The sequence below is a fragment of the Juglans microcarpa x Juglans regia genome, chromosome 8S, assembly GCF_004785595.1.
Source record: "Juglans microcarpa x Juglans regia isolate MS1-56 chromosome 8S, Jm3101_v1.0, whole genome shotgun sequence".
NCBI lineage: Eukaryota > Viridiplantae > Streptophyta > Magnoliopsida > Fagales > Juglandaceae > Juglans > Juglans microcarpa x Juglans regia.
The window spans coordinates 15192097-15206199 of NC_054609.1; the positions used below are offsets into that span (position 1 = coordinate 15192097).

At 31.2% G+C, this 14103-nt stretch overlaps 1 protein-coding gene across 1 annotated transcript; it reads left to right on the forward strand.

The window, feature by feature from the left end:
* Positions 1-12242: 12242 nt before the first annotated feature.
* Positions 12243-13892, forward strand: LOC121244476 (transcription repressor MYB6-like). The gene is made up of 4 exons (XM_041142557.1): positions 12243-12535; positions 12804-12933; positions 13216-13349; positions 13455-13892. The coding sequence occupies exons 1-4, from the start codon at positions 12406-12408 to the stop codon at positions 13544-13546; spliced, it is 486 nt and encodes a 161-aa protein (XP_040998491.1). The 5' UTR covers positions 12243-12405; the 3' UTR covers positions 13547-13892.
* Positions 13893-14103: the final 211 nt, after the last annotated feature.

Below are 14103 nucleotides of genomic sequence, written 5' to 3' on the forward strand. Positions count from 1 at the left end.
GTTCAACAAGTTGCCGACCTCTTCACCAAACCAATGTCCAAAGCTGCTCTCAATTATTTTCAGACCAAATTGTGCCTTCAGCCCCAACACAGGTTGTGGGAGGGTGTTAGCAATGCCTTGTAAGGGTTCTATTTGAACTCTATGTCCCACTCACCCATATCATGATAGAGTTTTAAATAGTTCAAAGAGTTATAATTAGATAAAAACTCCTAAGAGATAAGATTGACTCTTGATCTCTAATCATAGTAAAACTCAAAGACTTAGATTTCATGATGGCTAGAAATCTATAAATGGCACTGAGGGGTTAAAGGGTTCTCACCTACAACATAAGAGTGCCTCTAGCCATCGGGATACACTAGTGATGCCAAGTTGCTAGGGTGATCCTTCTCTCATAGCCAGATTCATTTTTTCATCAAACAGATGGAGAAAGGTACGTCTTTTACTGCTGTTATTTATTATTGTAGATCATAGAAAATCAAAGATCTAGTAATTAATGTTCATGTTAAAATATCTAACATGTGGTATCAGAGCCAGGTTATAGATTTTTTATGATCTCAATGAAATATACAGTGAACATGTGCTTTCATATATTATGAATTTATCATATTGCGAAAGATTAAAAACATTGGTTTTACAATCTGAGAGAAAAAATTTATAATGATTGATTCTGTGTTATATGAAATTACGATGCACTAACAACTGCTAATATATTTCGGTGTTGTACATATTTCTCCTATTTACGATAATTTGCATCTGTGTTGATTGGGTGTATTTCTAGATTGTGCATTGTTTATATTAATGCGTGTTGGGTATAAGTAATAAAAAAAAAATGCCAAAAACCCCGCTAACACTAGGAGAAAGTTGAGAAATCGTGTGAGGAACCACCGTATATGGTGGAGCCACTGTGAGTGGTGGCCGGTGTCACGACAAGCGCTGTACAAGGAGGTGGACGGGACGGCACAATGGGCTGTGAAGTCCCGAATGGGTGTCGTCTCTTCCTAAATAAAGTCACGCTATTTTAAGGGAAGGATGGCGCCTCGAGGAGGCTGAGAACCTCCTCGCTGACATCTCTGTAACGGCAACAGAGGGCTCTCAAGCCCACTGGCCTCGGCGATCTGTGGAGAAAAGCAGTAAACAAAAAAAAAAGGGAGAGGGAAACTGTGAAAGGAGGTGGACCTCGGCAGTGGGAGGAGGCTGGGGAAGCCATTGCAAGCCAAAGATGTCCACCATTGTAAGAGGCTGGAATGTAAAGAACTGAAGGATGCAGCGCCGCCGTGCGTGTGCGTTGTGATGTATTTGATAAAATAAGAAGAGAAAACCTAAGGGTTTTCTTCTGATTCAAATGGGACTGGGCCATGGGCTTTGGCCTAGTCCAAGATAAAAGAAATGGGCCACTATTGTGGCCCAGCCCGAGAAAAAGAAAACAACTAAATCGGGCCAATGGGCCATGTACAGTAGGCCCGAATTCCGGCCTACTATGTTAACCAGCCTCAACAGTGAATCGGGTTTTAGCCCGGGTTACTGTACCAGTCTGGTCCAGACCCGGATTGGTTAAATTATATTATAATAATATTATTTAATATCCGTGCATGCAACCCTCACCTGCATCTTGATCTCTTCTGTTGTGAACGTGGTTAGAAACCAATGTTGATGGACTTTTAATTGACATGTTAATATATTTAGAGTATATTGAACTAGAGCATTTGATTCTTAATCGTGAAAGAAAGGTTGAGATCACAAATTTGATACATATATAGTTTGATTTGGTCTATATCATTATATTGCATGTGTCAATATTCTTAGTGCACGGATTAATCACATCTAGTATTGTAGGAACAGTACTGATCTTCAAGACTAATTTTAAAATTTCTATTGAGATACAATATAATCCATTATGATCATTTTGATGGTAATGATTATTCTTAATTTAACGATAATTTAAAATTTCCATCTGCCCGCAGCCCTTCTTCAATTATATATTCCATGAGAATGACTACTAGAGTGAAAAAAAAAATGAATCTTGTCTTGAAATCTTGACTATATTTTTTTTTTTTTTGACAAAGAAAAATCTCCTTGTAGCATATAATTACAGAGATATTGTAGAGAAGATCTTTGCAGTAAAATTGGTACTAGATTTGAACAACCATTTTCTTGGCATCAAAATTTCTTAAACAATTGATGTTCTTCATCTCTCACAAACCCATTATGCTCTTACCATACTCGAGAAAACAGACACGATTGACTATAAGCCTATGAGTATGCCTCTAGAAGCAAAAACAAAACATTCTTATAAGGATACCCGTCTAGAGGACCAAAGCTATTTTAGAGGAATTGTTGAAGTTTTACAGTATCTCAGCTTTACACGTCCAGATCTCTCATTTAGTGTTAATTATATATCTCAATTTATGTATGCTCCCACTGTAGTGCACTTGAAATGGTTAAACGTATTTTTCAATATGTCAAAGGAACTATTCACTTGGGATTGCATTTTTGTTCAAACACTATACTTGATCTGTGTGCGTTTTCAGATGCAGTTTGGGCAGGTTGTCCTACCACCAGACGCTCCACCACAAGCTATTGCACTTAATTTCCTTGGTCAAAATCTCATATCATGGTATGCAAAGAAACAACATACTATCTTCTGATTGAGTACCGAAGCTGAGTATTGAGCCATGGCAAATATTGTAGCTGAATTGACGTGGTTCACCTTCATCTTGAGAGATCTCCAAATTCCAATGTCATCTCCTCCAATTCTGTACTGTGACAATTTCAGTGCTCTATATATGATCGTTAATCCTGTTTTTCATGCACGAAGTAAACGTATCGAATTAGACTATCATTTTGTGCAATAACGAGTTCCCCTAGGTTAGCTTATCACTCAACATATCTATACTGTTCAGCAAGTTCTCGACCTCTTCACTAAACCAATATCCAAAGCTCCTCTCAATTATTTTTGGACCAAACTGGGCCTTTAGCCCCAACACAATTTGTGGGAGGGTGTTAGCAATGCCTCACAACTCGACAATAGAAATTGTGAGGATTAAATGATTGATAAGGAGACCCAAAAATCTTGGAGAGATAAGGTTGTGAATCCTAACAATGATTTTAAAATCAGTGGAGAGAGTTTGAGTGATCAAGTAGACTTGGGGTCAACAAGTTCAAACCAAAATGTAGTTCAACAAGATGAGAAGATATCGCATGGCATAACAACTCAATAGGATCAAGCAATCATTGAACAATAATGCATTTTGTTTGAATCGGCCAAGCAACAAAGTCTCTACAAAACGGTGCAAAGTTGTTAGTTTGTTAGCTTTTTAAATAGTTGTTGTTTGTTAGCTAGCTACGGAAATAGTGCAGATTTGTTTATGCCTTTTTTTTTTTTAAATAGGAATCAATGTATAGTGAGTGCTCACGTTATTGGTTTTCATTCAATAAAGAAATATAGTCTTTGACTCTTTTATCCATACTAGAGTTCTTTTTTTTTCATTTTCTCCTCTATTGATACTCCCAAAAATCCATGCAACCCTGATCACCTGCATCTTGATCTCTTCTTTCGTGAACGTGGTAAGAAACCAATGTTGATGGACTTTTAATTGACATGTTAATATATTTAGGAGTAATGCTACTCATCATCTCAACTTCCATTATCTTCACATCATCTTATGATGTGTCATTAGATGATTAGAGATTATTTATTATATTTCACTTATAAATCTATCATCTAATACCACATCTGGGATGATAGAAGTTAGAATGATGAATAAATTTTTTCTATATTTAGAATATATTGAGCTGGGGCACGATGATTTATTATTACGAAAACACCGTCAATTTGAATAATAAATTCACTGTTCCTGATAGCATTTGATTCTTAATCCTGAAAGAAAGGTTGATACCTCAAATTTCAAATTTACTATCAAATTTCAAATGTTAGTGTGTCCAGAATACTGCTCCGTGCAACTGCTTTAAAAATAAGCCCTTGGAGTGCGATGTCAAATGCGATAAAACACTTGAGTGTATCTTCCCTAACACCAATTTATTTTAGGTAGGTGAACGGTTTTACAAGTAGTATCAAAGCTAGAGGTTATGCATGGGTTCCAGTTGCGCAAGAAACCTGTGTCCCTTTATTTGTCTATATAGATAATTTTCTAGAGGCTAAATTTTACTTTTCCATCTGCCCGCAGTCCTTCTTCAATTATTCCATGAGAATGACTACTAGAGTTGAAAAAAAAAATGAATCTTGTCTTGAAATCTTGACAATTTTTTTTTTCAACAAAGAAGGCCCGGTTAGGTTGTACAATACAAATGAGATATTTTGAATAACAGTAAAATTTTTGAGTTAAGATGAGATGAAATAGTTTGTAAAACAAATGTGTGTTGGGATAGTGAGATAGGATGAGATAATTTTTAATTTTGAGGATTTGAAAAAGGTGCGGGTTCCACTGTTGATTAGAGAGTCGAAAGGTGCACTGTTTATATACTGTTCAAGCAATGTTTAGTGTCATTTTCACTGTTCACATATCGTTCATATCAGTTTTGTACTATTCATGCACTATTCATTGTTAAAATTTACTGTTTATTATTGTTTATTTGAGTGGATGTTTTCATCTCATCTGTATCGTGCAACCAAACTGGGCCGAAAAATCTCCTTGTAGCACATAATTACATAGAGACTGTAGAGAAGATCTTTGCAGTAAAAATCGTATTAGATTTGAATTTTCCAGATTTAAGCTAGTACTACGTACGTGTCCTTTACAATTTATGACCTTATTGATATTTGTATGTAAACTTGAAGGTTTCAATCCTATTAGTTATGTTGTCCATAGAATTTGCAAATATGATATATACATTATAAGAAAAATGAGTATTTGTGATAAATTATTTGTAACGTGAATGATTATTTACGAAGAAAATAGACCTATTTATACATTGATAGTGAGATGAGATAAGATAGTTTTTAATTTTAGAGATTTGAAAAAGGTATGGGTCCCACTGTTGATTAGAGAGCCGAAAGGTGCATTGTTTATGCATTGTTCAAGCAATGTTTACTGTCATTTTTTACAGTTCATGCATTGTTCATATCAATTTTATACTATTCATGTACTGTTTATTGTCAGTATTCACTGTTAATTATTGTTTATTTAAATGGATGTTTTCATCTCATCTGTATCGTGTAACCAAACTGGGCCGAAAAATCTCCTTGTAGTATATAATTACAGAAAGATTGTAGAGAAGATCTTTGTAGTAAAAATCATACTAGATTTGAATTTTCCAGATTTAAGCTAGTACTACGTACATGCCCTTTACAATTTATGATCTTATTGATATTTTTATGTAAACTTGAAGGTTTCAATCCTATTAATTATGTTGTCCATATAATCTGCAAATATGATATATTCATTACAAGAAAAATGAATATTTGTGATGAATTATTTGTGACGTGAATGATTATTTACTATAAAAACAGACTCGGCCTATTTATGCATTGATAGTGAGATGAGATGAGATAGTTTTTAATTTTAGAGATTTGAAAAAGGTTTGGGTCCCACTATTGATTAGAGAGTCGAAAGGTATACTGTTTATGCACTGTTCAAGCAATGATTACTGTCATTTTTCACTGTTTACGCACCGTTCACGCATCGTTCATGTTAGTTTTGTACTATTCATACACTGTTCATTATTATTTATTTAAGTGGATGTTTTCATCTTATCTATATCGTGTAACCAAACTAGGCTGAAAAATCTCTTTGTAGCATATAATTACAGAGAGATTGTAGAGAAGATCTTTGCAGTAAAAATCATACTAGATTTGAATTTTCCAAATTTAAGCTAGTACTACGTACGTGCCCTTTACAATTTATGATCTTATTGATATTTTTATGTAAACTTGAAGGTTTCAATCCTATTAATTATGTTGTCTATATAATCTGCAAATATGATATATATACTATAAGAAAAACGAATATTTGTGATGGATTATTTGTGATGTAAATGATTATTTATGACGAAAAAAAATCCATTTAGACAGAAAATAATTGACTACAATTAAACAATTTTTTTTATAATGATATAATTTTTTTCATTTATATATGTGTGCACATATTTGCTCTATCAAGTTTCAAATTTGCGTTCTCGAAAGCTTGGGAATAGTTGAAGCACTGTATCTTCTATTAATTAACAGGGGGATGATCATCAACCAGACACGTACGTACGTACATGGCATTTCTGAAATATGAATTAAGGAAATCATAGTGGAGCTTGATCGGCCTCTTGCTGCAATTAATTCAACGACAGAATTAGTCAACAATTTGGTAATTCTATGGACTTTATGCTGGAATGGGAACACAAGAAGGTTAGATTGTGTTTAGATATTAAAATGAATTGAATTAAGATGATAAAATATTATTATAATATTATTTTTTAATATTATTATTATTTTTATATTTAAAAAATTAAATTATTTATTATATTTTATATTAAAATTTAAAAAAATTATAATAATAAATTAAAATGAGTTGAAAAAAATTTACTTCCCAAACAAAGTCTAAGTGTGTGTGGATGTTGAAATGAGTTGAGTTGAGTTGAGTTGTGATGATAAAATATTGTTAGAATATTATTTTTTAATATTATTATTATTTTGAAATTTAAAAAAATTGAATTATTTATTATATTTTGTATTGAAATTTGAAAAAATTATAATGATGAGTTGAGATGAGTTGAGGTGAGTTTGGTAACCAAACGCACCCTAATCCTCTCGGAGCTAATGCACCGAGCACAAATTCCCAAGGATTTGGTAGCATCGATCATGTCCGGACGATCGACTTGAAAGATTGAACACTTTCAACTCAAGTGATAAAGTTTCAACTCGACTTGCTATAACTAAAATTCAATGCTACTGAATATTATAAATCATCAATATTTATAAGGAAAATCCCATCTGAGGATCTAGATAGTCAAAAAGATCATGTCTAGTCTCTTCTTTAAATTTGAGACCGCAAATGAAAAAGATAGAAATATAAAAAGAGTCTTATAATATTTATTGAGCTCTTGGAAAAATTTATTCAAATAATAATTTAATAAGAATAATATTATTTTGATACTTTATTTTGATATCTCATATATTTTAATTTTTTTTGCATGATTATTAATGTATTAGTTTTTTTTAATTTTTTAAAAATGTTTTAAATTGATAAAAAAATATAAATAAAAAATTAAAAAAAATGAAAAACTGATTTTAACCTAGCGTTAACTTACGGCAAATAGATATCAACAGCAGAATAGTACCGCTCTAATAATAAATACTAGAATAGTCATTTTATGTGTTTATTTCTCTTACTTATACAGTCAAATTCTTGGAATTTGAATATCTTAGCCAGTATTTGTAAGTTTGAGAGCCCAAAAGATCATATTGGAGAGCAGTTTCAAAGCTATAGGTGATAACGAAATCTGGTTGGGACCGACATCGATTTATGTATCTGGTTAGAACCACGGCCACGTTGCCGATTCACGAGACTCTCGAAACATAATTAGGGCCATGCAGGACCACCTGATGATCTACAAAAAAGGGCAACCGATCGAAACCACAACCGAAACTCATGGACGCTTGCATGCGTACAGTACGGGATATAAAGCTACCTCCCACCTAACTAACACCATGCGGTCTAGTAACTAGTTGATGATGCAGTTTTACCTACTGCCACACCCACCATGCAAATTAACCATCCGATCTACTACTTCCAACCTCGATCGTCTTGGCATGGCTATAATCAACACTTTACTTTCGTACAGCTTGGCCACACCCAACGCGGAACCGGCTATTTTTTTTTATCTTAGGAGAGCTAAAATATTTATATAAAATGAAAAAATATTACAAAATTATCTATAAAAAATGCATATATAAAATTAAATTTCGATAATTTTTTAAATAATGTAGAAATAAAATTTTAAAAACACATAAACTTAATGCATGTTTCAAATTTTTGACGATAATATTTCATAGAATAATATTTATCTATTATTATTTTTATAAATATGAAATATTTAAAAATTATTTTCTTCGTAAAAACTATCAAGTGATATTTTAAAATGTTATTTTTCAATATAATATCTAAGCTATTTTACAAATTTCATATAAAATCTATCTATTTTGGTGTCACATTAAGCATAGAATACTACAATTGAGATATTAAATAAACTTTTCCTTACTCAATTAAGTTTAGATGATAAATTATTTCCACTATTTTTCATATAAATCATCAATCTTAAATGGTTTATCTAATATTTTCACTTTAGATTCTATATTAAGAAACTTAATATTGTTTACTAAAAAATTTTGGGCTCAATGTTAATAGTTTATTATATATTTTTCCTAATCTTAGTTTTAATTTAATTTTAGCATGACCACATATTTGAAAATAGATAATATATAGAAATTATACAAAATCTAGGAGTTATAGGAAAAAAAATTAAAAGAGACATTTCTATATATATTGAAAATTTTCAAAATTTCAAAAAGTATGTCGGAATAAGAAAATTATAAATTTTTTAGGAGAGCCAATTTCTATATATATGAAATTATGAATAAAATTTAAGGGTTTTTTTAAATTTTAAAAAAATTTTGGAGGGCCATGGCCCCCTAAAGCTATACGTAGATCCGGCGATCCGCTATAGCCACACCTAGCTACCAGCAACAGTGCCTTTCTTATCCAACGCGCGCGCGCAAGAGATCGTGGTCAGAATATTATGAAAGTGATTTCTGGATTGGCACGTATTGACTTTGGTTAATTGCAAATGTACTGCATACCAACCCACACCCACCCACACTAGTAATAATATTAAATGTATAGCGTAACACAATCATTTTAAAGGAAAATAAGATTTATTATTAAAAAATTAAATTTTTTTTATGAATATTATATTTATTTATATTTTTTAATAAATTATACTATAATTGTATACTCTACGACTACGTATAAATATACATTTGCATAACAAGGACAAGCTGCAGAAGGAGAACAGGTCTGTATGTACGTACGTGCCAATGGATATTAGAGGGGCCAATTAGAATCGATGGGCCTATCGCGTATAATTGGGATATTATTTGAGCCAATTAGGATGGCGCATGCTCGATCGGTCTAAAGTCATATATATTTTTGGAATAATATCATATACAACTTAAAATGTACGTACAAGACTTACGCATGCCTTTCGTAAAAAAATAAATTTTATATTTAAAAAGAATAAATTTTTTATTTTATTTTTTTATGGTATACTTTACTTTTTTTATAAATAAATTACATAAATTTTATTTATTTAGAACTTATACAAATTATTATTCTATATTTTTAAATTTAATATTTAGGCCCCGATTGAGAGTTGAGATGAAAGTTAAAAGTTGAATAAAATATTGTTAAAATATGATTTTTTAATATTATTATTTTTTAAAATTTTAAAAAATTGAATTATTTATTATATTTTGTGCGAGAGCACTCCCAATAGATTCTTCATCTTATCCTCTAAAATACATCACCAAAATCTACTTTTTTTATTTTACATATGATTTTTACAATATATTATATATCGGTTTATCTATTTTTTCTTCATATCATTTAAATATTATACATTTTAATATTTTTTTATTCATTTCAAATATTTTCTCTAACTATTAATAATATTCTCAAATCTTTTGATATTTGCAATATCTCTCCATATACAATATAATATAATTATGTTCTATTTTAAATTAATCCAAATTTATAAACTAAACCAAAATATAAATTAATTCAAAAAATAAAAAAAAGAGATTAATTCAACTTCAGATTTTGTCTTCGGTGCTTAGCAAAAAAGAAAGTGTGAGAATGAGAGAGAGGATTTGAAATAAAAATAAATGACTTTTAAAGAAATGGGGAAAATTAAACAGAAGTAGAGAGAAACTAATTTAAAATGTTTACAAGAATGAATAGTTTCCTCTACATCTAGCATACTACTGTAGCAAAATGTAAAATAAAAGATGGGATACAAGATCCATTGGAGGGTACTTTTAAGAGAATTTCTTTATATTTTAAAGAAAAATGTATTATAGAGTATCCACTACGAGTGCTTTGAAAATTTAAAAAAATTATAACGATAAGATGAGATGAGTTGAGATGACTTCTCAATCTAAATGGATCAACTTAGTCTCATGCATGGCTTTTGGGACGTTTCAACTTTCTACGTACAGGGAACAGCTGATTGGGAGGCTCCTAATTTTGAATGTGTATGCGAATTGAGGCTCAGTTTGGATGGAGAAAATATTTTAATTTATCTTACCTCATTTTATTTTATCATTATAATTTTTACAAATTCTCATATATAATATAATAAAAAATTTAATTTTTTCAAATCATAAAGTAATAATAATATTAAAAAATAATTTTTTAATAATAGTTTATTTAATTTTTATCTTTTATCTCAATTTATGACCTGATCTCAACCCATTATTCAAACGTAATTCTGTCACTTAGCTAACCTATCTATAAATTCTGCCGACCCAGGTTGAAAGAAATTATATATCATATTCCTCCATCCACCGACACATATATATTTTTCATTTTTTTTTTTTTTCTAAAAGGTTGGTTAAAAAAATAATCCCTATGTTTTGGGTCAAAAAAGACCCAAAACCAGATTAATTAGACCACGTGTTTGGTATATGAAAACAACATGGATCGATCCTTTATATTTAACTCTTTTTTTTTCCCTTTTTGTATATGTATGTATGTTAAGTACGCACGTTATATGCTATATCAAGATAGCTAGGATACAGAAAATGACATTTCAATTGCAGTAAAAATTATTTATTAAGTTATCTAATCATTTCATTGATCTATCATAACCTTTTACATGCTAAAAATATCAGCTTTTCATTGTATAATATTATTTATCACAATAATAAACCTACTTAAATTGCCTAGCTAGCACTAACATTTAAAAAAAAAATCTTTAAATTAAGACGTCGAAATTTAGGCTTCCTACTATTAATGATTACTAGCTAAATAATTGTATAGATCAGGAAAAAAAAGTACAAAAGGTATTCTTTTCCAACCATTTAACTCTTATAATATAATTTTATCATTACGTTTTTAGGAAAAAAAAGACTATTCATCTTACTATAGATATTAACTCTTTGTTACCTACCTCTAATTTGATTTCCTCGCCAGCTCTTAACTATTTTATTTCAACAGGAATCTTATATATCATGTATCGGTCACTATTTATTCTCACACTTCATAATTATAACTTTTTTATAAGGTGTTGATGTGCTTTTTATAGGATGTGAGGGTATTTTTCATAAAGTGTAGGGTGATTATAAATAGTGACTGATAAGAAGAATTTTTTTTATTTCAAACTCTTAGTATTTCCACCACTTAATTTTGATTTTTTTTTTTATATATAACAATTACTCTTTCTCAAGATTATAAGAATATTTTAGCATTTTAGAGTCTTTGTGACAGAAGAAATTCAGACCACTAATCTCCACGTGTGTGTATGTATATATATATATATTGCATGGTTCGACAACTAGCTAGTATTATTATTTATATATAACTTTTGAAGCACAAACCTCTTGATCTCTTATAAAGTCATAGAGAAATGATAGATACAAGCCACAAATGCACACGTCTCGCACAATTCTTTTAAAAAAAATATAAAAAACTCATTTTTTCTTGATGAGACCCATATTTTTACAAAAGATTTGTTTTTCTTTTAATTTTTTAATTTTTATATAAAATGAATTAATTGTAAGTGTAATGCTTAAATGTCATAATATAGTCATTCATATTCTTGCCAATATTTCTACACACCTTTAATTTATTATTACTCAATTATCCATCTCTTGTAGTAGTAGTACTTCCTGTTAGTTACGACTTAATTTGTTCATTATTACTTTAATTTGATCATTTGTTACCATTTTATTTTGATCATTAGTCTCTTGCACTTTCCGTTATTTAATTATCATCTTTCGTACGTCCATAATATACATTGCGGGAATTAATGTGCGCCTTATACTCTTATTTAAGGTGACGCCATGGCCACGAGTGCAATGTTGAGATGTATCCAACATTTAAGCAGCTAAGAAAGCATGCAGATAGGTTGGTAGGAGCAACCAACACCCTAGCGCGCGCGCGCACCGCGCATACTTTATTTGTGATTCTCACAGGAAAAAACGAGGTGGGAAAACCACCAGTCCAAGTCAAATGTTAAAGTCTGCAGTTATATATCTAACCTTAGCTAGATCAGTTATAGTAAACCCCACCAATATTTCATTCTCTTGTTCTTTCTGAATATCTGCACTGAATTCTTAGGGCTTTTTTTTCCCTTTTCTCTGTGCATGCTTTGATCAATCTTTCTGTGGGGTTCAGTCCGTCGATGAGGAAGCCTTGCTGTGAAAAGGAAGAGACTAACAGAGGGTCATGGTCCCAGGAAGAAGACCAGAAACTCAGTGATTACATCAAACAACACGGCGAAGGTTGTTGGCGTTCAATTCCCAAGGCTGCTGGTATTAATTCTCTCTCTCTCTGGGGAATTTTTCGAGCTATGCTCTCCATGCGAATACATGATATTGCATGGCTGCTCTTAGATTCCATTATTCTTAATTTTTCTTATAATTCTTGAGACCCTTTTTCTTCGTTCTCTTCTTTTCACATATATAATTACTTTTTATCACCAATTGATGAGTGATAATCGTCCAGAACCATTATAGATTTAAACTAAAAAGGCCGGGTTAAAAAAAAGGTGGTTTGGTTTGATATTCTTATGTTGATTAGGGTTGCGTCGTTGTGGTAAGAGTTGCAGACTCAGATGGATAAATTATCTAAGGCCAGGCCTAAAACGCGGCAACTTTGGAGAAGATGAAGAGGATTTGATCATCAGGCTTCATGCTCTCCTTGGGAACCGGTGGGTGGGATATATATTTAGATTATTTATTTTTCTGCTAAAATATTTTTATTAATTCACAAAAACAAAAAAGGGGATCGGGGAGGGTTCAAAATTTTCATTGCTCAATGCAGTAATCTTTGCATAAATTTTCTCTGCTATGTAGAGTACGTCCCTGTACATGATATTAATTACCATTTTTGGCTTTGGAAAAAGGGTATTTTTAGAGACTTTTTTCCTGATTCTTTAAAATTATTCAGAAATTATATATATTCACATGAAGATCGATTTATATATATATAGATGGTCACTGATAGCGGGAAGGTTGCCTGGACGGACGGACAACGAGGTAAAGAACTACTGGAACTCTCATCTAAGGAAAAAGCTAATACAGATGGGAATTGATCCTAAAAAACCACATCAGCTGGGAGGCAAAGCAATTTCTTGTGCTGGAAAACCATTATTATCGGCCAAGAATCAAGCGCCTAAGCTACTGACCATCCATCGGAATGACAATCATCAGGTCTTGAAATTTGAGAGCAGTCTTCACATCAAAACCTGTCTGCCAGACTTGAATCTTGATCTTACTCCATGCAGCACAGCTCCAAGTACTACTCTTGTGGAAGAGAGCTAACTTTCATGGCCTCTGATCTTCTATAATCATAGTTAACTCATATATATATATATATATATATATATATATATATATATATGATCTGTTGGTGCAAAACGGGAGATCGACTAAAAATAACATCCAAACTTATCTCACGTATTTTAGCAGTGGAGGAGTTATATATTTATAGCATGTTAGTGGTGATGAATATATTTGTGTGAAGTAGTATATGGCTAGAGATTGTATTTTTCTAAATGTCTCATCATGCCATACCTGCTTTTATTATATTCTTCGAAACGGGATCGAGTTAATATATGTAATTTGACTGTAGTTAATTAGTACTACTTTAATTATATATTTCTAACAAGCTGCAGATGTACGCGGCTTCAGTGCTCATGTACAGTATTTTTGTTGCCTTATATATATATATATAATATTAAGTTATTTAGAAGTACACAAATGGCTACAATATATTTAGGTACGGTTTGGATAGTGAGATGAGATAGGTGCGGTTTTAGATGAAAGTTGAAAGTGGAATAAAATATTATTATAATATTATTTTTTAATATTATTATTGT